A 26,874-nucleotide genomic window follows, 5' to 3' on the forward strand; every position below is an offset into this window, starting at 1 on the left:
ATGTAATATTTGGACAGATAAAATTAAAGATAGAAATTTGAAACCTTTTTTATTATAACTGCATTTATGTTTCCTTTGAACATTAATAAAGAGAGGAAAAATTAGAATTAGAACCAAACTGACGCTATATTAACATAGGTTGGTTATAAGTCAGACTATATTCATAATTCTTACTGTTTCAAGTTCGAAGAATGCAAGAAAAATGCAAGTAAGTAAGGTTCGTTGAGGAACAATGCATACATTAGCTTCTTAGAACATACAGAGTCTAGTCAAGGTCAGTTCCATGTGAACCACGCATTCGAGAGACGCGTATGGGCTAACAGAAAGAATTGGAACTTGGTATCTCGGGAGACTTTTGATCGATTCGTTAGACGAGCACAATTTGTTGCAATTCTTATTCCAAGAACTTACGAAACTGGATGCAACGAAAGCTAAGTGGATTAAAGTTTACCGTGCTAATAGCTTGGAGGGATCCCAGAGACCACGTAGGTGACTGTTACCTTTATTTTAGAGATGTAAAGCGTTTCTCTTCACATCAAGACATCACATACAATATCCTAATTTGGTGTCAGCAAGGTGAAGGTGTCCCATGGTGAAGAGCTATTTGTGCCACAAGCTCCGAAAAATTGTACAGTTGATATAGAAGAAGGAAGTTTAGACAACCAAGACAGAGTCCACCACATGTCCTCACATAAGATGAGTTAAACGATCTGGTACGAGACATAAATCTATCGAAAACAAAAGAGAAAATCTTAGGTTCTCGATTTCAGGAGTGAAATTTATTGGAGAAAAATGTCAAAATCTGCATGTTTTGAACGCGATAAACGTTTCCAAAACTGGAGGAATTGTGTTTTGTAACAATGTTAATGGTTTATTTCAGGAATTTGGCTGTGAACTTAATCCAGCAGAATGGCATTATTCATTGATTCGTGTATGATAATTCTGAAGACAGTGCTTTTCCATATCGGTAATGTTTATCCATCCGATTCGACATTAATATCGGTCATTTTCGATCATTTTTATAAGTCACCCCTCTCTCTCTTTCCCTAGGTGTGTGAAAGAGCCTTACCCCACTGTATTCTTTACAAAATTGTAAGTAATACGTGTACCAAGTTTGGTTGAAGTTGATTCAGACGTTTCAGAGTTATGCTGGAACATACATACATACATGGAGTGGGAACTGCAATATGTCGTATGTAGGAAAGACTCGAAAAAATGAAAGAAAGAATAAAACAACATAAAGATGATGTGAGGAGCAAGAAAGATACCAATGTGATATACAAACATGTTAAGGAGATTAATGACGAAATTAGTTGAGATAAGACGAAGTATTGGAAATAGAGAAGAGAATAATAATAAGGAAGTGAAAAGAAGCAAATTGGATAAAGAAGGTAGGAAAAGATAAACTGGACAGGGGGCTTACCTATTAATAAATTACGGCAGATTTTTGGATATCGTAGACAAGATGAAATTGAAAGAGGCTCTTATAAGTGCCAAAATGTTGGAACGTGATTGATTGGAAAGTGAACACGGGGACCTACGGGATTGGCTGAAGGCTTCAGCCAATAGGTAGACTTTTTTTTATAAGAATGATTACATATATGTCTGTATCATCATTTATGTTTTATAGTATCTGATGAAGGATATGTTAGATATCCGAAACCGTTACACATTATTGTTTAAAATCCTGTGTATGTTGAAGCTTTGGTCAGCGTTTCTATTTTTTACAATATCCAATCCAAAACCATGGATAGTGTTATTATACATTAACTAATATATATCTAGATAGATTTAGCAGGTTGCAGGTAGGTCTTTCGTGTAGGGATTGGTACTATGGTTGCTAGAATGATGTATTATCCGTTGTTGTCGAGGTAATATCTTCCTGTCAAATTCCGAACCACTATAATGCCCGTCCCACCAGGAATCGAACAGGAAACCACATGTACCAAAGGTACAAGCATTAGGTACTAGACTAATAGAGAGGACTACATGCACACTTGTTACATTCTCATTGGATGTTAGTTCAAATGTTCGATCGCTGAGTGGATGGAAAGTTTGGTGGACTGATGTTCAGGAGTAATTTACGTTTTTATGTCCCAAAGAAGACACTGCTTGACCGTGTAAAAATTGGATGTTTTCGACTCAATCGGCTCCATTATCCAGTGTATCCATTATCCATTACAATTTCTTTGGTTTAACGTCCCTTTTAAACATTGAAAGTTATATGAGACGATACCTACTGTTTAAAATTTGAACTAAACCCAGTGGTGGGAAATATTACTGTTGCAACATTACCCAACGACCAAAGTTTTTCGTGTAAAATTATTGCAAGTAATAGCAGTGTCAAGGTAAAGAACGTTGCTTTGTATCACGCCCTTATATACCTTAAGTGATATATTTTTGCACTTCTCTAATTGTGAAATCCATTAAATTGTCCAAAAACGAGAAAACAGTCCATTTTGAAGTCACGAACTTCGATTCTGCAACAACGAGATACAAGGATCATATTCTGTAATAGGTCAATTGGAGCGAATATTAAGTCTGCTTTCTCCTATCCCAGAAATAAAAGGCTTTGGCCGTTGCAGTGCTCACGCAACGCAGCAGGTTTTCCAGTGAATGAGAAGCTTTCACACTAGAAAAAATTTCTAAAACATATGTAATGGGCCTACTTGAAATCAGCAAATAGAATTTACTTGATGTATTCGTATTTTTAAAAGAGCAGAACAGTATCTACGGGACAGTGTTGAAGTCTAACCAATATAATGACACATTTTTAAAATAATCTTAGAGTTACAAAATGAGAAGAAATATGTGTAACAGACTGGAAAGCAAATGAGTGTAATCACGCATTTATCAGTTAATTATTCTCTTATATAAGTAAGGTAAGTAATATTTTATCAGACATTTGAAATCCATATATTATTAAGCCAGTATATTTAGAATCATATTACAAGAACTACTAATACGAATCTTCCTTCAAGAAAGTATTGCTACTTCTGAAAATTTGTTTTGGACAGATTCAACAGAGACAAATTGATCTTCCTTCTTCAAAAAAGGTTAGTTCAAACCTTCAAAGGACTATTGATTTGATGATAGATCAAATTGATGATAATAGGAGCAAGGAAGTAGAGTATACAAAGAGAGAACAAAAACTACATAAATAAAGACAGTACAGAATGGAATAGAAAAGCAAGAGAAATACGTGGTGTTCTAATGTGCAAAGGGAAATCCCAGTTTATATTCACAGAACGTCTCATGGCGACAATGTTGTTTGCACCAAATATGTTTCACCAGATTTGCTTAGAGAAGCCGTAAATAAAGGGGATTCAAAACAATTTATATATATATATATATACATATATATATATATATATATATATATATATATATATATATATATATATATATATATATATATATATATATAATATGGGGTGTTACATAATTCCTATTACATCGCTTGGTGGTTTAAAGTAGATACGAAAACAAGCAAAAGAACTTTCATTACAGCGAAGTTCAAAGCGGCGTCCTTTCCGAGCAATGAGCGCGGAAAAGTATAGAATATCGAATTTTGAGCACTAATTGCGCAAAGACTAATAGCCTTAGAGGAAGCAGTATGGTGAATTTAAGAGGAAACCGTACTTTTATTTTCGAAAAATGCCACATTCAAGATGCTCGGAAAATTACGCAAGATTTTATTAAACTTTGCTCCATTCAGTCCATAATTATCTATGAGACTTTGACTTAATTTGTAAAATTCAGTATCTACTTTCCTCATATTCTTGAACTTGGTATTTCCTGACAAGACAAGTGTTACTTTCTTCTTAAATTCACCACACCGCTTCCTCCTAACACCATTAGTATTTACGCTATTAAGGTTCAAAGTTACACTTTCTGCATTTCTCCCCTCATAACTCGGAAAAGACGCAGCTTTCAACTTCGGTGTAATAAACTTTTTCGCTGGTTTTTGTGTCTACTTTCAACCTGCAAGCACTGTAATAGGAATTATGAAACACCCTGTGTATAATTTCTTCATAGTATAATACTTAGTGTTTGCGCCACACTTGTGTTGGTTAATTAGTGAGTCCAGTTTTTTACCTTTTGTCTTCGATTTTTCTTATTGCAACACCCGATATTACAGTTCATTGGCTACCACTCATCGAAACACTATTAGGCCTAGTGTTTATATCAAAGACAAACACCTACAGGGTAAGTTGGTTGCTTTCTTGAACTTTACCATCCCTTTTCAGCACAGATGCTATAATTTAAGGTGAAATCTGAACCACGTAATGCGTTCAAATTTAGAAGTTCTGCTATCAGGACTTGAACGCGGAAACTCTTGACAGAAAAAAGATATTGCAAAGTACTCAGTTTTATTAACTGCTGCTACGACTCTTATTCGTACCTCGTTATCTCTTGTTCACTCTTGAATTGTTCCAGTGAACCTCCTCAGCTTTTCAAGCCACCTCCTTTCCGGGATAGTTGATTTTCATATCTCCATACCGTACTTACTTAAGTACTCTTATGAATGATTTATATTGCATATTTCTATATAGTAATATTTCCTGTATTTGGGCATGATGTCTATATGTCTCTGTTTTATTTTCTTAATGAACGCTATACATCGCTAAATAAATTTATAAATAATTAGGAATTTTGTTTTGAGTACTTCCTAATATTGCTTTATCACGATTTTGCTCCTCGATAAATATATTTTCTGGTATTTTTCAGATGGTTTCGTTCATCATCCCGAGAGCAAACTCTTATCGAACCAAGCCCACGTTACCGAGTAGTGGGTGCAGTACTTGCTATTGAAGCTGTTCAACTGGATGATGCAGGTCTATATCGCTGCGTTGCCAACAACAGTGGCGGAGAAGCAGGCGCCGAGCTACGTCTTCTAGTATCTTCACCGTTAAGAGCTTACTTGTCGCCTCCTATACAAACTGTGGATCTGGGAAGTTCTGCTGAATTTCGATGTTCTGCTACTCCAGAATCTTCTGTGACCGGAGTTTCGTGGTACAAGGATGGTCGACTATTGACTCCTAGGTCTCGTATTATGCTTAGTGGACATATGTCGTTGCAGATTCAGCTCGTACAGCGAGAGGACAAAGGAATGTATCAGTGTTTTGTGAGAACTGAATCAGACACAGCACAAGCATCAGCTGAACTTCGATTAGGAGGTAATTATTTTTCTTGCTTTTGGTTTCTCTTTATCAGAATTGTGTAAAGCAAAAACTCTTTATCTCCAATTTCGGAGCATTTGCAATTGACCTACTTGATACCGTAGACATACACAAAAGGGGAAATCTATTTTGAACTCTTTCCCTTCAATAAAGCAATACGGAAGAATGAACCATTGTAGCGGTAGACTATGTATAAAAATATCATGAGTGTTCTGAAACAATATGAGCTTATGTCCTTCAATCACCCCTTGATAAATTTTGTGTATGTCACAACTGCTTGACACCGTGTTCGATTTCCGGCGGGAGCTAAAAGGTTCGAAGCTATAGGTTCACGTCTCATATAGCTGGCTGCTGAAAGAGAGATTATACTCTTATGCTACTAACAACCACTGCTTTATATGTTCTTTTTGACTATATTTAATGCCTCATAAAAACAGAAATAAGTATCTGGGACACTATGATACAACAAGAGATTTGTACAATTTTGTAGTGTTATTAGATGTTAAATATATGTATGTTTTAAAAAAAAATATCTACCAAGTGTGGTGATTGCAAAATATTAGAAATTGGAGATAAGGTTTTGATTAACACAGCAGACAATATGAATATTTATGATGCATACTTACTTACTTACTAACTTCCAGTGGACATTAATATTTGGAGTAATCTTCTAGACTAAAGAAATTTTGAAGGATCCGTTCACGTGTTCCTTGTTTCTATAAGTAATTACTTTATTCTCCAATGACCCTTCCCAGTCTTTGATTTGTGTACCACTTGTCATTATATTATATCCTTTTTGAAAGAAGCAACAATTCTGTTACATATTTCATAAATAATAGATAGATAAAGAGTTTCGCGGTGTTTCATAATGTGCGTCACTGTGTACTCAATATTCATTTCTGCCTCCTCTCTCTGAGAAATCAGACAATGTTTTACGTTTATGCATACCATTCTGTTCAGCTTGATAAGTTCTATCCATTGGTGTATTTCTCATATTTGGACATTTATTTTTCATTAAAAACTAATAATATTGTTGAAATTATTGAAAGCATTTGTTGATAAGCATTTCTTGATAGTTTCTAGTTATGACCAATCACAAACAAGCATTTATTGACATATTTCAGCTATGTCGTCTAAAGTATTTGTTGATAGTTTCTAGTTTTGACCAATCACAAACAAGCATTTGTTGACATATTTCAGCTATGTCGTCTAAAGCATTTATTGATAGTTTCCAGTTTTGACCAATCACAAACAAGCATTTGTTGACATATTTCAGCTATGTGGTCTACTATGTATTCAAATAACTGCAAAGTACTACGTTGTTAGTACTGAAAGAAGAAACCATGTCTAATCTTACCACAGGAAGGTTATAGTTATCTAGTACGAGAATACAATAGAATATATTTACAATTTACTTATTTATTCTTACTGTACTTAAAACTTTAACTCTGGGTTCCTATTATACATAATAAAATAAAAATTAAAAGTAATAATGATTAATATTTTGTACTACAAAGTGTATACATTTCATTCACATATGATTGATTTTGTACCCTTGATCCAGACTACTTCCTTTTAGTGAAACAGTCACGACATTCTTCTTGTGAGAAAAAGATTCACCAACAGGGAATCGCTATGATGGGAATAGCCACGAGTAGAACAAAGCCAACAGATATCACTAACGTGCAAGCAATTTGCATATTTAAATTATTATGGCCTGATTTAACTGCAACTTAAAAATTACATTATTTCAATTTATTTACTTCCAAATAGGATAAGCTAAGGTGTACAACGGGACAGGAACGTACGCAGGAATTGGTCTTGGGGTCCACGCACCACTAGAAATCCATCTTTTCCGTAAATTTATTCTAATTTTATGAGTGGTTTTACAAATTTTAATATAATGTATCCTCCTATTAAATTTGGATCTCCCCCGAGAAGCTTTGGGTCCGCGAAATGAATTCCTGCATGCGTTGCTGCAGTGGGACAAAGGCTTGATCACAACAAGGTATTTTAACATTTAGAGGTGCTTTTTTCTTAATATCCTTTCAAATTCTATTACAGACATTTTTTTCTGTATAAGTTTAATAAACAAATAACAGGCAAACTTCTTTTGGGGATGAAGCAGAGAATCTTTTGAAGGGGCGGAGGCCCGATTTCTACCCGTGGCTACACCCCTGAGGACAAGAAATTCCTAACTTCTTCCTTTTTTTTTTCGTGAAAAGAAAAGTACAGCCACAGTTCACAATATTATTTGGTATATTTCCTACTTTTGTTGACTTAGAAGTATAAAGTGTCACCAATCACACACACACACACACACACACATACATACATACACACAATGAAGCGACGCCTTTCTTTTATGATAAAATGAATAAAATAAACTTCTCTTCTGAGGGTTAGACAAATCCATTACCTTATTTTTCTCAATTTTCTTATTCCTGCAGAGGTCACTAGAAAGAACCACGACTTTTCCTTGTCTATACATCATCTATTCATGCCATTTGCATATATATATATATATATATATATATATATATATATATATATATATATATATATATATATATATATATATATATATATTCGTCTCTTTACCGTTTCTTTTCTCCCGGAAAAGAAGAAACATACAAGTGGAGGAACGAGTTAAGAAAAATATAGCCATTGCAGCGGGACTAATGTTCCTGAAACAACCCATTCCCGTCTGTGGAGTAGAAAGAGAAGGAAGGGGTGGAGGAGAAGTTGGAACAAAACATACATTTTCATCCGAGAGACAGAGAGACGATCACATACATATTTCAATATGAGCTACTGTTTCCTGGCTGGCTTTGGGCTATGCGTGTAATTTACTCACATAAACTCCCCTACACTTCCATCACCCCCCCTATACACAACACACTCACCTCCAACCACTTCTTTGACAGTTTTTGTGACTTCAAGATTTACATTTCCCTGAAGAAATGTAAAACAATACGCGCCTCGAAACACTAGAAACGAGTAAAAAATACTTCGTTCTTTTTAATGTTTCTGACATTTTTCTTTGTTGCGAAATGTATGTAGCATGTAAGTTATTTTTCACTATCCTTGCTTTCATTCCCTTGTAGCGTTGTTTCGCACTATAAGTCAACAATACCTGCATAGCAATTTTTCATTATTTTTCTTTTTTTCTTATTCTACGGCCACAACCTTTTGACTAATGGAATTGAAGTTATCCCTCGAAAGCAAATTGAAATAATGGTTGCAAAATGTACATTTTTTGAACCATTAAATAATTTTTTGAGCTCTAAATAGAGATTTAGGACTGTTGTAAAACGCAATAAATTTGAACATATATTTTTATTTCAGTAAGATTCTTATTAGACTTTTACAGCATTCTTTAATTTTCTTTTCTTTTCAAAATGTTTTAAAATTAAATTGTAATCGCCTTATTGAAAATTTTGTACTGAAATCTTTTAGCAATTTCAAAACGCTTCTACCTAAAATAGGTAATAAAGTCTTTTCTTTTTAAAAAATCCTCTTTTTTAAAATGAATTTGTCTTTGTGCAGCCTCGGAAACAACCAGTTTTGTAACATAGCGAGATACTGCTGATTGTCAACCGTGTTTCCATTAAAGAAGAATGGGCCGTAAACAGATAATCGGGGTATCGCAAAAAACACATTGACTTTGGGCGAATCTCGTACATATTCAATGACTGCATATGGGTTCTGTAGGCCCCAATTTCGAACATTTTGTTTGTTTACCTGACCACTAATACGGAAAGTCACTTCATCACTAAACACGATGCGTTGTGCAAAACTCTTATCATTGTCAATAGCATCCAAAATGCTCTGTGTTTGTCATCAGGACGCAGACTTGTAATAGCTGTAACTTGTACAGTTTCATAAACAACCAACGTCTCAAAACACGCTAAATTGTTGTTGTTGGCACTTGTAACTCCTGACTGGCACGACGAGTTGCTTTTGAAGGACTACGTTGGAAAGCAGTTTGAATTCGTGCAACATTTTCTTCAAGAACACGAGGGCGGCCAGGACTCTTTCCTTTTCCTTATCGTTGAAATGTATAACATCAAAGTATAATAGGAGTTTCTTATTGTTGAGAAGTATGACCAAAGTACATTGGCGGATCTAGAAGTTAAAAACTGGGAGGACCAGCCACAACCCAGGCTATGGTAGTATATATGAGTTTACTACAAACTTTTAAAAAAATATATAAATAATATAAATAGCTTAAATTATTTTTATCACTCAAAAACTTGGGGCCTTAGTTCCCCCGGTCCAGGGCTAAATCCGCCACTGCCAAAATATAAATATTTTCGCGTTGTTCTGAAGTACGACTCCTTCCATTTAACGGACTTCGGAGGCACCGGTCAAACTCTGGAACAGTCGATTTAGTCTTAAAGTCCTAATTTTAAATTAAAGATGTTGAATGTATTCTATTATAATGACTGTCTCATTGGATAGTTTACTTGATTGAAAGTACGGTGTTATATTTTTTCTCTTTCGTAATGTAACTGTGGGTATTTTAGCATTATTGAATAATTAGCAATTGTACATATTACTCCATTTTACAAGGGAGCACTGTTTTAGAAAAGTTTTTATTTAATTACTAGCAGCGTTCACCCCGCTTCGCTGCGGTCACCCCGGAACGCAATAAACTTTGTTACTTAGATAATTTTTACTTTTTCGCTTTCAAGTGATATGATAAAAACCATAGAAGATTGCAGTAAATGTTAACATTATATCGCCTGTCATTTATGTTAACCCTCCCCGCTTCGCTGCGGTCACCCCGGAACGCAATAAACTTTGTTACTTAGATAATTTTTACTTTTTCGCTTTCAAGTGATATGATAAAAACCATAGTAGATTGCACTAATGTTAACATTATATCGCCTGTCATTTATGTTAACCCGCCGAGTGACACGGTCATGCGGGTTGCATATAAATACGTTTATTTTTACCTATGATGAACTAACAAAGGATTTGTACGTTATGGACACTTGAATGGTCAATTATCTCAAGACACTGGTAATTAAAAATTAAAGTGATATGATAAAAACCATCTAGGGTCCAAATCCTAATAACCCCCCAAAAATGAAAGAAATTGGTTCAGCCGTATTACCGTGATGAGGGAACAAAGGATTTGTACGTTCTCTTTTATATATAAGATGTATTTATCGATGTTTTTTTTTAGTTACGTGTGTACTAGAACCAACGGGCCGGCAACATAGTGTTTCGTTCAATACCGGTCCATTAATCTCATGTTTAGTAGTAAGTGCTCACATGCCAGGCAACCCACACAACGCTGCAGAAATGTGGGTTGCGTACAGATTAGGGGCTCTTTTTAAAATTTAAACTTTATTCCAAGTGTAAACTTAGTTACGTAAACTGTACAAAATTTCAGAGCTTTAGTTAGTACGTAACACTAGAAATACCGGAGAAATCATTTGATTGCTGCGAACATTTGTTTCGCCAAATTTTATTCGTTATATGTCACGTGTACTTCAGTAGTTAGTTTCCATCTTTAAACTTTTCAATATTACATTTACTGACTATTTCCTACATTTCTGAAACCTATTCTTATTTTGCAATTATGTAAAAAAAAAAAAAAAATTACTCTTTGCTATATATATATTATATGGTCCGATCCAAAAGCAACTCTACATACCTACCTCTATACCCTTATCCGCAAGCAAAAATGTATTTTTAAAATATGAATGGTTTGATTCTTAAAAACCTTTATTCGAAGCTAATTTCAAGATAAATCCTTCTAATTACACTTGTTAGAATATGGTCTTCTAAAGGAGAGATGTACAAGTTTCTTGTGCACTAATGTATATTTTCTATAATTTATAGTGCGAGCATGTTTGATTATACTGATTCTATAGTTATATTCTATCTCTTGTTTTCAGATGCACCGCCTACCTTATTGTATAGATTTATTGAGCAAACTCTTCAACCAGGACCAGCTGTCTCTTTAAAATGCAGTGCCGCTGGAAATCCTACCCCTCATATAACTTGGAGCCTGGACGGATTTCCACTTCCTCATAGTGACAGGTACGAACACTCTCAACACATTTGGTTTCTAATGTCTTTCTTGTTCTAAATAGGAATTATAGTTAAATATAGATCTATGGTTTGATTTCTGGCAGTGGTTTAGAAGTTTCGATGTTGACCCACAATGTTGATGTGTTGTGTTTATTTAAAGATAAATCTCGGGGCGGTCACAGATCTGCGTAGGTTGTTACACCGAGGATTATTTTGTAAAAGTTATTATAGTAGCATAATAACTATTTTATAAGGTATTAATTAGTGAGGGAAAGGAATCTTTATTGTAGACGAAATTAGTGTCTTAGCCCTCCTCCTTAAAAAGTTTCGACTACGTTAAACAGAGCAATAAAATAATGTTATGTAAATATTATTATGCAATTCTGTACATCCTACCAATTTAGAGTATTAGAAAGAAAAAGCCTGCTTCTCGCAATAAGAAATACGTAAGAAATAATAGATCAGGAATTAGAGTAAGAAGGTGTGTTGTACTTCATTAGATGTTATTGTCACCCTTCCATCTCCTCTCTGTTTATATGTATTTAATAAATAAATAAATATTATATACTTGTGCACCTCTTAGACCGACCACATTAAATTGCATCCTACATTTTATATAAAGCACTTACCCGAAGAAAGGGCAAAACCCTTTAGCGGGACGACGGACAAAAAAAAAAAAAAAAAAAAGAAAAAAAGAAGGTGTGTGTTGCAAGATATTTTCACATTTACAGTATACCTTATAATCACCTCCATTGATCCTCTTTAGAATTGTGTACTCTTCTGACACGTTGTGGCTTTGCCTAGATATATTGGTTTAGTTTATTGATATTGTTTCCGCATAAATGTTGAAATATCTTGAGCAGTGTAATTTTGTACAGTTTACGTAACTAAGCTAATTTTGTACACATTAATAAGGAACATAATAAGGAACACATTAACATTAGCTAGTCAGCGTAAACTGAACCCATGAAGTGTTAGTAAAAATATTTTATAGATTATTTGGAAAAATCTACATATATTCAAAACAATTTATATCAGGTGAATTAAGTGAGTAAAAGCAACACAAACCAAAATAATATGCATGCTTCTGCACACATAACCATTAAACAATGCTATTGCAGAAAGGGACACTAAATTTAAAGAAAACAATAGAAAACAGCAACACTCGAAGAAAATAATCAAATGGAAAGTGCCTTTTATAGTTAACTAACAATCATTTTAGGCTAGCGTAATTTCTATAAGTTTACATACAGCTTTAATTTAACGCCCCAACGTTTATGTCCTTTAGATTAAAGAAGGCAAGTGAGTTATTATGAAATAATTCGCAGAATGAAAATGTAGAGAAAACGGGAAAACTACGGACAAACCTACAGACAATGCTATGAGCCATAAACTCGCATACCCTGCCATCAAACTAGATACCTTTTTCATCATAGGTGAGCACTCAAGCCCCTTTTAAAACTCGTTCTTGCACTGTTCAATTTCTATCAGATTCGACAGGGACACGAGCTCCCTCGTGGCTAAGAGGTTAGCGTACGCACCTTTGACGTAGGAGACCTGTGTTCGATTCTCGGTGGGGCTCATGTGGTTTGGATTCCATGTTAAGCTATAGGTCCACGTTTCATACAGCCTCGCTGCTGAACGGGATACTAAACTGCAAACCGTATCAAATAGACAGGGACAGGAACACAGAAACATCGAGAACATGAAAAAAATTCCCTGCTCTTCAGAAGAACTCGATCCTTTTATGTGTTTTGCTTTAGAGTGGTCAGTCTAATGCCTTAGATCGTTCAATTAAACTGTACCGGATTTTATTAACATACCGACACTATCTTATCCATTAAAAACTCTCATGATCTGGAATCCCCTCTTATCAGGATTGAGAGCTTTACCACTGAGCCACTGTGCCCTCAGACGTTCTGTGTAATCAAATTCATTTTCAAATGAGCCGCCATCTTTAACAGCGCTGATAGTATCACAATCAGATATTAATTAATACAAAAGAGTAACTTTCGGCGATTCACACAGAAAGTTCGTTGACTTTAAGCGATATTTATTAATATTTTGTTCCGAATAGATATCATAAATTTCACAGCTAAATCCATAAATATCAAAGCAAGGATGATAGGATTATGTGTAATAAGGTAATGGATTTTCTGGAGAACCAACTTCCTTCGTACGACATACAAGATTAGCAATGTACCCACATAGATTTAGAGATAATCTTGTATTAATACTCTTCATATTTCTATTAATTTTATGTTCTTGAGACTAATTTGCATGCGTAAATAAACGTGTTATCTCCAAATAGGAGGATAGGCAATTTGAACACTTGATTTTATCTATGTTGATTGGGAAACAAGGAAGTCAAAAGTTTACTAGTAAACTGCTGTTGCTTATTTCATCGTCTGTTATGTATAGTATCTACAAACCGTAAACTTTGAAAACGCATCTTCGTTTCGTCTTATTGGTGCACGTTTGTCTGTCTAATTCAATAAAGCAGTTAATTATCGTAAAGGGAACTTTTACTGGAGTCAGTTGCAATTCGATTAGTTGGTAACTTCTGCTTTGCATAACAATAAGACGCATATATATTATATTGAGAGAGATTATTGTCTGCTATGAAGATTATCTTTCGTTTGCTGTTAGCTATTAATTCACGAATTAAAAGCACCTATGTACGAGGGCCATTTGGAAAGTAACCTCCGATTGGTTAAAAAAAAGAAACACCAAAGTAAATAAGAATAATTTATTATATACATCTGAAAATTTCTGCTTTGCTCTATTTTTCAACATAGTTTCCATAAACATTCAAGCACTTCTTATATCTCTGCACTAGCTTAGAAATTCCATCAGCATAAAAATCAAGACCGCATGTTTCCTTAAGCCAGTCTGTGACCGCATCTTTCAGCTCTTCATCATCACCAAAGCGCTGAGATCCAAGCCATTTCTTCATGCATTCTGAAACGTCGATTTTTCACGAAATTTTCCATCAATTTTCTGGACGAGTTCATCAGTGACCACTCATAGCCTGTCACTTCTCTCTTCGTCATGAATGTTTGTTCGTCCACTTTTAAATGAACGAACACATTTACGAATGACTTCTTCATTCGTCATACTTGGTTCATACGCGGCAATAAGTTCCAGATAAATAGCTGCTGTCGAGTATTATTTTGCAGAAGAAAACGTGTAACAGGTCGCACCTCGCACTTGGCGAGGTTTTCTATTGCAGTACATTTTTTGAGACACTACAAAAGTAAAACTGGTGATCAAACAACCTTCACTTTATCACAGCTGCATACAGACTGATCTGCCGCGCACGTCTGTGCAAAGATGATAGCGTTGCGACCACTACTTCACGCACAGTGACCAATCGGAGGTTACTTTCCGAATGGAACCCGAATTTACTAATAGCGTAGTGATTGTTCAACGCCTAATCGTCTTTGGTACGAGCGGTCTCAGCTTCGATTCCTAGTGGTGACACTCGGTCGAAAAACTGTAAAAAAAAAATTTCAGACCAGTCATTCTAAGTGAGGTTTTCCTCATTCCCACCATGCAAATGCTGGGGTAGTACCTAACGTAATGGGGTCAGGCCGCCTCCTTTCTTTCTCTCAAATGCCCCTTGTTCTGTGATTCCCGCAGGACGTCATCCCTCATATGTGATGAGCTAACTTGGCCATAGGTGCCGAAAGCACAGAAATCTAATTCCTAATCATCAACGTCCAGACACACTACTGCAACTGAAACATGAAATTTCAACAGGAAACTAATTTCGTCACGAAACCAAGCAATTAAAAAACAAAACATTACTTGAAATAATATTTTACAAATGAGTTTAAAATTTAAAGTAATAAAATGTAAGAAAGGAGTATCTCACGAATTCCTAAAGTTAAGGATTCTTAAAACTTATCGTTACAAGTAATTGAAGATGTGTTTTCGAAACTTCTACTCATAACGGAAAAGAGTATAGTTTCTATATATTCAAGTTTTGAATTCTGTATTTAGAAAGTGACCCATGTAAAGATTCACATGTTGCAGAGTTTCTGAAATTTCCGATTCTAAATGGAAAAACGAAAAGAAAAGAAAAGAAGGACAGCAACAATTTCTACAATATTCAAATTTGTTGTTTTGTACTCGTTATAATTTCTTTTTCCCGTGCGAAGAACTGGCACTTCTGCTAATAAATATAGGCACTTGTTCATAAATTATTTACTAAATTTCGAGAATGAATTGCTTAGAAAAAATCTGAAATAAAAATCGCCGTAATAAGCATCAATCAAATCATGTTTCACTTGAAAATTAACTGTGTATCGTCAAAACGTTGTAGGCAATGTTTTTGGTAAACTGTAAATTTAAAACTAATGGACGTACTAATGGCGATGTACTACTTGTACAATAATAACAAATTATGTATCAATTACTATTTTATAAAAAGCAATGCTCTTAGAACTTCAAATTTTATTTTAAAAATCGGGAAAATGTTATGAAATTTATTAAGGAACAGAGCCAATAAGCCATTTTTTTAGAATGGTACGAGTATATAAGGGCGTTGGAGGGAGATCTTTAGCTTAACCTTCCAGTTATACACCCGAAGTCTAAATAAGTCTGCCAATTATTATTCATTCGATATAGAGCACTCTTAACTGTTTATAGTACAGGGTGAGTTCTTTTTTAAAACTCACTGATTTCATTTGGGTTTAGAATTTGTAACTGAAGTCCGATTTTCATACGGTTTGTGGTAAATGATCAAGGAAGGATGGGAGATTTATGGAACTATGTTTACTGGTTTTAATTCATTCGGGGTAATATCGGCCACGCCTCAAGAAAAACAGCAAAAATTGACCAATGTACCTTACAATATTGGAATGACGTGCGGTGCGGTATGGAGATCTGAGTTTTCTTCGTTAATCTCGTCGCAAGAACAAGAAAGCTCTCCGTGGGTGGTTTCGGCAATGTCCGAACACTCGTATCCCCTTACTAGTGACATTGTAAGTAAATGTGTATCCACCAACGTTGCCATAGTTTTGGGTCTCTGTTATACTCTGATTTATGACTTACACATGTGGGTTTAAGAGGTCACTTTTCTCTCTTTCTTTTTCCCCCTCGCCGTGGGTTTGGGATTCCGCTTTGCTCTCCCCCCCCTCGTCAACGAAAGGTACATGCTCTATTTTGTGTTAATGCTAGTAAAAAAAAAAAAAAAGATTTTTAAGTACACGACCAAATCAATATTTTAATATTTCAGAGTATACCATATTTTTATTGTCTGATCTATCTATAGCAAGAAATCATGTGTAATATTCACTATTTAATGCAAATGTCATAATTTATTCTTAAAAGTATGTATTAAAATACAAAATATACACCACTTTCAACTATTAAGAAGAATGAATTCTGTTATTATTTATTTTGTTTATTTCAACTTTGTTTCGATAAAATTAAGAATATTAATTAAATAATGAGTAAAATATTTGCTTTTTAATGAGTAAAACAAGAAACGGATTTTTGCAATCGATTTAGTGTTTCAAGAATACGTTTTAATCTCATTCTTGAATTCGCATAGTTTGAAAGTTTTATTAACAGTAAAATGATAGTCGTTATGTCATCAAAATGTATATGCTAAGGTGGAGGAATAGGGTTTAAAATGTATGTCAAGAATACGATATTTCGCGACATGTTAGGGAGATGAAACAGTATATAAACTCATTATTAAAAGTAAGTGAACACTTGCTCCAGCATTTTGTGAAATTCCACTTTAAGAGGAAAAATTCTATAATTATTTTCTCAATATGTAATAAGATACAGGCCACTCCACTAAATTTTCTCACTCCAATTTCTTAAAGTATATCATATTATGCTGCAGTTATTGCTTAAACATGAAATACGAGCGACATGTTTTGAGGAAATTTTATTCGAGGAAAATTACCTACATGAACTTTTTTATAAGAGTCGGATTCCTTTCATGTCACTTTCATTAAAGGCGTATCCTAGGGGGAAAGGGTTCAAATATAGAATATGTCAAAAGCTGTTAAACAGTTTAAAATCAATTTTTGAAAATAGCACTTGGGTCGCCTAACCTTTTATAATTTAATTTCCATTTAAATACCTGTTCTAAATGCGAAAAAAGGGTTCAAATATGATTCACATTTCAAATATTCTCCATAAATCTACTCTTCCCGTGAACGCCGGTTCTTCAGCCAGTTAATAAATAATTTTATGATTAGCGGTAATAAAAATAATAATTTAATGTTACAACGAAGGCAAGTTATGTCATGTGGGGTTATCACATTGCTTTCTTGATTGTTGTTCTAGGCCAAGGTTCCCTCTTTCTTAATTCAATTATCTAAAGATGTAGATTAAAAACTGAAAATTCTGTGTTTGGTCGGGAATCAATCCGAAACAAAGCATATTAAATTAACTATAATAGTAAAACAACATTTCCTGGTGCTAAATTTCACATTACAATTGGAAAGTTTACAGAATTATGCAACGAGAAATCTTGACAGAATTGTCCACGATTTTCGTTTTCCTCTCAAACGAATTGTGAGATACTACCTTTTACTTATTATTTGTCAGCATCCTTTCTAAATGTTTTCCCCATTTCTCATTAGAACGTTAAAATTCATTCAAAATATACCTAGATCTCTATTAAATACGTAAATACCTCTCAGCAATAATAATAATATAATAGATGAGAATAGTTGTTCCGCTAATAACTAACCATGGTCATCCTGGGTAACTCAATCTATACCCCGTGGCCTATACATAACTATCAAATAACGAAGAGAAAGAAGAAAATTTAATATTATGCCTATGTTCTTCCGGTGTCATGAGGAAAACTCAGTAAAAGAAAATTAATTTAGACGGCCTATGCTCTAGTGAAGAATTCTATAAAAATAATTTATGTAAAATATAGTGTAATTATGTAATAAAATAATTAAAAATAATGTAATTTAATAAAATGTAAAATATAATTGAAATACACTATTCGTAAATTTTTGATATCTTGTTGCCTTATCTATTATGTAAATGAGAAAGTTACTTCTTCATCATGCATTTCAGATATTATTATTCGACTAGAATTGAAGATACTTTTATATAGATTAAAATCTTCCTCGTGCTTTTTTTCAATAGATGCATGTTTATCTTTTAAAAAATGCCAAAATGTATTTCTTGCCTTCTTTATTTCATTCTTTCTATATAGAGAACAGGGAGATGAACTAACATTGACCAACTGACCTGCACATATGGGTCGCTCCTTCTTAACGGAAGAAGAAAGATATTCTGTTGAAGTGTCAAATAACAAAGCAACACGAAGGACTCGCAGCTTTCCAGGCTACTTTTTTCTTCGCCAAAACATTTAAAACCTTCCATTCCCTACTCAAGTAACGGAGATCAGCTTTTACTCACCCCCTCCTATTTTAGCTGAGAGCTGTCATGGAGTTCGAATTTGTTGGCAACATCGGATTTCAGAAAAAATATCTGTTTCACTACCATGTAATGGGCGGAGAAGGGTAATAGGTCAATTTTCTGGACCTCACCCTAAGGCCGTCATGAAATTTCCAATAGTATAGATGGCAAACTCGCCAAGGTCAATAAGGAACAGGAAACTGGACCGTTGTATTGGGAATCGTGCTGTACAGTTCTGAGCTACTGTGTGAGTATGATTAGGATACAGTGATAATAGTATATTCTTTCGAGCAACATGAGTATATCGTTAAAAAATTTTTGGGACACAGAATCTGTTGTTGCTACGCAAAGGACATTTAGAAATACATTTGGGAGTATGTTTAGCAGACGGGGTCCAGAAGCACGTAAAAAACACAAAATTTACAGGAGAAATGGATAATGCAAGTATTTCGATGTAACATAACGTAACAAAGTCTAACCTAACATAAACTAGCCTAAGCTAACCTGAACTAACCTAAACTAAACTAATATTAGTAGAAATAAGCGAAATTCTATCATTGTTTTGGAAAATTATGCTGTACCCCTATACTAATATAACTATACTAATATAATATAAACTACTTAAACTGACTGAGCCTAACCTAAATTAACCTAATAGGAACAGAAATTACCAAAATCCTAACATTTTTTTTTTTTTAAGAAAAATAGCTTCACGTTCTATTCCAGACAAGAACATAATATGGGCGCTAGTGAATAAATTGGAAGAAATAGGATCGCTTCTGAGTGAGACAGAGAAGCATCGGACCCGCAGGCGGATGTTGTGGAAGATGTCAGTTATCAGCTCCTTATGTCGTCCAAAAAATCAGTCCGTTGTTTGTTGCAAGAAACCTGTTATAACTATTAACCTGTGATTTATGGGTGTTTACGAGTGTTACCACTAACACTTAATGTGTAATCTCACTAACACTTAATTTGAATTCTTCAATTTCGCTTCAAAAATCGAAAACATTCCATTGTAAGGTGCACTGGCGAATATTAGCTTTTTTCTTGAGGCATGGTCGATATTACCCCGGATGAACTTAAATCAGTAAACATAGTTCTATAAATCTCCCATCCTTCGTTGATCGTTTGCCACAAAACCGCATGAAAATCAGACTTCAATTAGAAATTCTAGACCCAAATGAAATCCGTGAGTTTTTTTTAAAAAAAATCACCCTGTGTTAATAAGGAATTAGATTTCTATGGCCATGTTAGCCAGTCACGTATGACGCCCTTCGGGAATCACATTATCCGAGGAAAGGAAAGAAAGAATTGGAGAAGGAAGGAAGCGGCCAAGGACCTACAAGTTAGGTGCCACCCCGGCATTTGCCTGGTGTGAATGAGGAAAACTCAGGAAAACCACACCCAGGATGGCTGGACTGAAAAATCTTTTACACTTTTTCGACCGTGTGTCCCCACCGGGAATCAAACCCGGGACTACTCGCCCCAAAGGTGAGAGCGTTAGCGACTACGCTACACGGGGCCACACTTATAGTGTTAAGAAGCAAGAAACGGGTATTAGAGACTTGAGACAAGACAATAGTAAACTCCACGTCTAGTAAAAGTAAGTTAAGTGTAAGCAGTTGTGATCAAACCACTGGAAAGTAAGTAGTAATTTTATTTCGGAAATGTATCTTCAAATTTCAAAGGAAGCATGGTTGGTATATGTCATTGCATTAAATTTCATGGAAATGTTGAAGTTTTTTCCAGTTTACTTGAAAGTTAGAAAATGTCACTCATCATTGTCTTTCCCCAAGCCGTCCATATGTGCTGAGTAAGGTTTTGAGGGGAAAAAAGGAAAAAAATTGTTTAATGTCTTACAATTACACCCTTTATGGTAGAGAAACCAAATGCTTGACTAAAGTAAATGTTTAATGGGAGCAAATGTCCATTAGAATGTGATGATGAAACGTGAGAATTCTTAGAAAACCAAGGGGCAAGCTGTTGCTAGCTGCAAACAATTTGTATTCATACTAATGATTCACCATGGACCATTAAAGGCAGTTTTCCACTGGTTTTGTAGATCTCTCTCTTGACTATAGTAATGTTGCCCACGAGATGAGTAATGATTGATCATAAAAATTAATTAAAAAAAGAAAATACGTAGAACACTCATGAACACCAACTACATGTCCTAAAGATATTCAAACAAGTTTCAACATGTTTATTTATTCACTCACGAGTAATGCTGCTCCCTGTATTAAATTCAACTACACAAAATTGAACTACTTACAGTGTTCGTAGTATGAGGAGAACAGCTAATTTTCTTCAAAATAAACATTCAGTTTTTGAAGTGGTATTAAAGATTTTATTTATACTGTAATTCTTTTTATAACAGAATCATCAAATAAATAAACCAAAATTGCTTCTAACAACCTTTGTATTGCAAAGAACCATACTACATTTTTTCCTGAAAAATTATTCCTTTCTTTGAACGTTACAAAAAATTTAATTAAAACAAGACCTATTTTTAAAAAGATAATTAAACAAAATTCCTTTCCTTTCATCACCGTACTGTTATAGTTTAATATTGGAAATACAATATGGTGTTTCCTTGCTTTAATTATATGTAAAACAGCTACGTAAAATGTAATGTAACTTTGTACTATATATATATGTGTGTGTGATAATAAGGACATCCTTTAAAACACGCTGCTTTTGCAGCACATGTGATAACATGGTTTAACAGGTAACTATTATTGTGTTTTTTCGGATCTATGTATACAGTGCTTATTTGGGGAAGCATATAATTCTTCGCGTTAGTAAAGTGTGAAAGCATGTGAAAAAATATATACGTGAGTTTGCATGCATTTCAACAGCCAGATATAGAAGTATAATATGGGTTATCTTATAATACCGCTGTTAACTATTTAAAAAAAATAATAAATACCTTGTCTACATGTACTGTATAAAAATAAAAGTGAATACAATACGTTTGTGACGTTATAGCTCTTGAACCACCTGATCAATCTCGATAAAAATTTCAATATAGATGAGGTTTGGTCCGGAGATGATTTTTATTATTTCACTTTAATCGTACAACGGAGGGGATGAGGAGATTTTATTTAAAAATCATCAAAAATGATCAAATTATTTAAAAATGATCAAGAATTTTAGAAATGATCAAAAATGGATTGAAAGATTGCGATCTTGGTCAAGAATGTTAGGAATGATCAAAAAAATGCATTTAAAAAATTGCGATCTTGACCAATAACTTATTTTTGGATCAGGGGCCACAAAATTTTTGAACGGCTCTAAAATCGAGTTTTCGCATTTCTTTCTTTTCTTTTCTTTCTTTCTTTTTTCTTTTTTCTTTTTCTTTTTTTTTTTTTTGGAATAAGCACATCATACTGAGTTAAGTGATAGTTTGGGTTTGGCTACACTGTATGTAGTTCTCCAGATATAAGGCGTACAAGAAAATTTTTGATTAAAATATGTTGGATCCTTTGATTCAACGACCGATATTAGTATCGAATTCATTTTTTTAATCGCTGAAATGAACAGTTACACTTCCGATGCCGTTTAAATCTGAATTCAGCCCCGCAACTTGGGGAGGAGAGGGGAAGATATAAAAAATAATCGAAAATGACAGATATTAGTCCCTAATCCATAGTTTTCAGGGTCGCTTAGACGAACAGTGACACTTCTGATGCAGTTTAAACCCCCCTTTATATCCAAAATGATATTTATTTTCCCCATGTGAAGAATGGATATTCTGCTAGTCACATTATATGCTTAAACATTATTAACATATTATTGTATTCTATGGCCCTGTTTTACTATGAAGAAAAACTATATATATATATATATATATATATATATATATATATATATATATATATATATATATATATATATATATATATATATATATATATATATATATATACGAAGGGTTTCTGAATCGATTCTGTGTCATTTGATTGTATGGTAGAAGACATTGTATTAGTAAATGCTGTATAAAATTCAATTGTCACTTAGTTTTAACTTTATGATGTGGACGTGTTTATGTATAGAGAATATGACGAGTGAACTGTCTTTTTAAAAACATAAGGCATGCGGTTCCATTACAATTCTGATGATAAGGTTCATATTGAGACATTATCATCTTGAATTCAAGAACGGCTTTGATAATGACTTACTGGACGTCGACGAGCATAGCGACGATTTTTTCATTCAACTGGGTATGCTAGATTTCATTTGTCCTTATTTCAAATTTATATAACTAAATCGAAAATAAATTATACAATTTATTTCTTATTAATTAAATAACCTAGTTTTACTCAAATAGAAGAATCATCCTATAAATCAAATAGAACTCTGTAATTTTAAATTTTACGTACTCCTAAGAAGCCCTCTCGTACTTTTGAGGATACACGTACTTCAGGTTGAACATCATTGAAGTAAGGAATTATTTAGTGGAGCCACGTTAATTAAAAAGCTCAGAAATGAAATTCTTCAGTGAATCAGCTTTTAAAATGATAATAGTACACTCCAAAAATGATCAATTAACACCAGGTAGGCAAAATCATACTTTTCTGGCTCTTTGTCTCTTACAGAATAAAAATTGTCCTTTACATTATTATTATTATTATTATTATTATTATTATTATTATTATTATTATTTTACGGACGAAGAATTTCTCGTCCTTAAGCGTTGTGGCTAACATGTTCATTGTTGGTACTTTTTGATGAAAGAAAAAGATATAAAGCTGGACCTACATAAAACTAACCAGTCTTGGGAGATGAGAATCCGAAAAGAGCTAATGTATTCGACATACCAACATGCAATAATATTTCGTCTTCCACGTAGCGAGCTAAGCACGTTGACTTTAAATGGAGAAGGAGGAAACATGCGGAAAGGAAAGCACTAGTTGCAACTGTGTAGGAAAAACAGTTGAGTCGAGATGAAGTCAACCAGCAGCGTAAACACGAAACTGACGCTGACGAAGGAGGCTAGGATATTCATTTTAGAGGAATATTATTCACAGGGCGGATCCCTGAAAGGAGTACAAGAAAAATTTCGTGCCGAGTTCGAGAGTGATCCACACTCCAAAATCATCCATACACGAACTCATAAGGACGTTTGGGCCAATAAGATCCGTGTCTTGATTGGAACATGAATTCCACGTTGGAAAAGAACGAGACTCAGAAGAAAGATATTCAACAGCGGATGTTACAGATTCCCATTAAGTCCAGGAGGCGTCTGCTACGTAGACGGTAGTGTCTCGAACAACATACCGGTGCACCCTAGAGGATTATGGGTTTACAGAAGTTGTAGCCCGAAGTCAATGCTAGACAATTTCATATCTACTGCAGGAAATCGGAAATGTTTTTCTCATTCCGAATGTCTGCCTCATGACGGAAGAGGCATGGTTCTATTTGTTACTATTTTTTTTTCGCATTGGGTGGTCGGAAACCCACAACAAATATTCGAACTATCGGAATATGATCTAAAGATTGCAGTGTGGTGTGCTGTGTTGAGGATGGGAATCGTTGGTCCCATTTTGTTTTCGGAGACACTGTTAACTCAGCATGTTATATTCCAACATATTGGAGCCCTTCATGGAAAAACGACGTTTCGTATATTTCGAGCAAAACTGCATGACAACATACTCCTTCGTGGAAACAGTACCCCCATCAAGATCTTGCCGCCTACAGTCGGACAATTTGTCGATGCCGACCAGATGTCGCGGTCGGATTGCCGGCACCGGACACCGGCGTCTTTCTGGGCGATTTTCGACCGCGACGAATAGTTGCCTTGCCGAGCACTCGGCAAACAGCTGGATATGAGCATTAAATGCGCCGGCACCGCCGTGAAAAAGAGGCCGGCATAAGGAGTTGGCAGAGGGTCGGAAAGAGGCCTTTCCGACTGTTTTGTCGACTCTGACGGTCGGCAACAGTCGGCAAAGAGTCGGCAAAGGGCATTTTATTTTACGATTTTCGACCGCTTGCCGCCTCGGCAAAAGGTCGGCAACTTTGAACAAGTAGATCATCGTCCCGCCACAGACGGGTGCCGGCTGCCTCCGGCGGCCTGCCACTGTCGACGGTGGCAATCCTTCTTTCCGACTGTGACTTCCTGATCGGGACATAAGGCTTGTTTTCACACCTGACAGAACTGTCTCAAATGATCTATGGCCTTAAGGTCTCCTCATCTATTCAGTTGCGATTTTTATATATGGTGCAACCTGAAAAACAAGGTGTACTACAGAAATTCACGAACCACTGCGGCACTGCAACATAATACACGCCACGCCTTTGACAACATACAAAGAGATGGGTTATAGAAAGTCTTACAGAACGTGATCCATCGGAGTAACCTATACTCGGAACATGCCAGCCAACATTTCCAACAATACATGTGGAAACGGAGGAATTCATATAACTTTCTTTTGTCTTTGATCTTCTTGTATAGTCCCGCCTTATAGTTCATAGGTTCATCACTTGGTTTGGATTCGGTTTATTTTGATCTATTCTTTACAAAATACTATATATTGGAAACATGTGTTTCGGAACGTACAAAATTGTTAATACAAGAAACCAAACAAAAATGAGTTTAATAAATGTTCTTTCTACAATACTTTCAATTCTATGATGATGTAATTGCAACGCAATTTAAAATAACCCAAAGCAAATTGATGAAGTCCATATTCATGTCTAATTACATATTTCACCTCCCTTCAAACGAAACTGTTAGTCTAGGTTTCAGAAGCTGTGGCAGCGCCGTTTTACCTGAATAAACAGAATTATGCATTAAAGAAATATAGCAACAATGATTTAAGAATAATGCATAATATTAAGGTAATGAATATAAAGAAGAGTGCGTTTAAAATAACATTTCTTTTAAGTAGAAAATCATTCTATGCCGTTTCCAGATTTCCCTGAGTCTTTAATACATCAGATATTCCAAAGATTATAGGGTCAGTTATTTCAGAAGTTCTATCGTCCGATCTCGGACAACATAACTTGCCATACATTGTAGATTTAGGGTAATCTCGGAGTTCTGTGCCTCGGGTACAAGCCCAAGTATTTGTTTAAGTCTTACTTGAATTCTGCCGTTAATTTTTGCTGTTGGTGTGAGGGACCTGAGTTTTGTATATTCGCTGAGAGTGTGTATGGTTTAAATAATCCGCTAATCTCTTGGTCCATGTCTTACATCATTTTGGTTTGGAGTGGAGTGGATTTTGAGTTTAACGTCCCGTTCAGCAGCGAGGCCATATGAGACGTGGACCTACTGATTAACCTGGAATCCGAACCACATGAGCTCCCGCTGGGAATCGAACCCGGGACTCCAACGCCAAAGGCGCGTACGCTAACCGCTTAGCCACGAAGGAGCTCAATTTCGGTTTGGAAATGAGCGTTAAAATGGGGTACGGTAGCTCAGTGATAGAGTGTTCACTTTGGTACGAGAAGTCTCAGGCTCGATTTCATGGGTGTGTGATTGACAACATCTTATGCTGAGTTTCTCGAGGGTTTTCCGTTTCCTCCCACACTCTTATTCCACTATAATAATTGACCTTCATAGCACATCTGTCTTCTTTAGTCGACAGAGCTAAAGCGTGGGATGATCCTCTATAAGTTTCAATTTATTTTCTATTGGCTAAACTATAATAATTCAATGACTTCGCTGTTACACAAGTATAATCTAAATCCAAGAGTGTGAAAAAACTTTAAACACCCTGTATACGTTTCAAAAGTTGAAGATTAAAGTACAAACTTAAGATTGAAACGAATTAATATCCTTCTGTACAAATTACAAGTGTTTAAATTAAATTCTAACCAATTATTCAACTTCTCTGTGTTTTAATTATTTTCTCTTGTTTTCCACTTTTGTAAGAGATGCTGCGTAATAGCTTCAGAAAGAAATTATATATATATATATATATATATATATATATATATATATATATATATATATATATATATATATATATATATATATATATATATATATCAAATATTAAAAAACAAGAAGGAAGTAGATGTCAGATACATTTTGCTATCCTCTTCTTTTAATTAGATGACAACGAACTTCCGCTTTGGCAACTTGTCTCTACTTTTCTCACATTGTTTTTATGTATTTGCTTACATAACCATTACGAGCAGTGTTGCCACACACCATTTTATTGCAATATTATTAACCGACTTGAAAAGTTCGGAGGATGTTCTCAATTCGACCTGTTTATATATAGATGCA

At 34.8% G+C, this 26,874-nt stretch overlaps 1 protein-coding gene across 5 annotated transcripts in view; it reads left to right on the top strand.

The window, feature by feature from the left end:
• Positions 1 to 26,874, top strand: part of LOC145673227 (cell adhesion molecule Dscam2-like) — a 510,467-nt gene that overhangs the window by 294,389 nt on the left and 189,204 nt on the right. For all 5 annotated transcript variants that reach the window (XR_014128733.1, XR_014128732.1, XR_014128734.1 and 2 more), the window contains exons 5-6: positions 4,732 to 5,180; positions 11,096 to 11,240. Coding sequence is in view for 2 of the 5 variants with exons in the window: in XM_081742719.1 (XP_081598845.1) it covers positions 4,732 to 5,180; positions 11,096 to 11,240 (594 nt within the window). In the remaining 3 variants the exon portion in view is untranslated. The remainder of the gene's footprint in view (positions 1 to 4,731; positions 5,181 to 11,095; positions 11,241 to 26,874) is intronic.

This window comes from Thermobia domestica, chromosome 16, assembly GCF_964235325.1.
Source record: "Thermobia domestica chromosome 16, izTheDome1.hap1.1, whole genome shotgun sequence".
NCBI lineage: Eukaryota > Metazoa > Arthropoda > Insecta > Zygentoma > Lepismatidae > Thermobia > Thermobia domestica.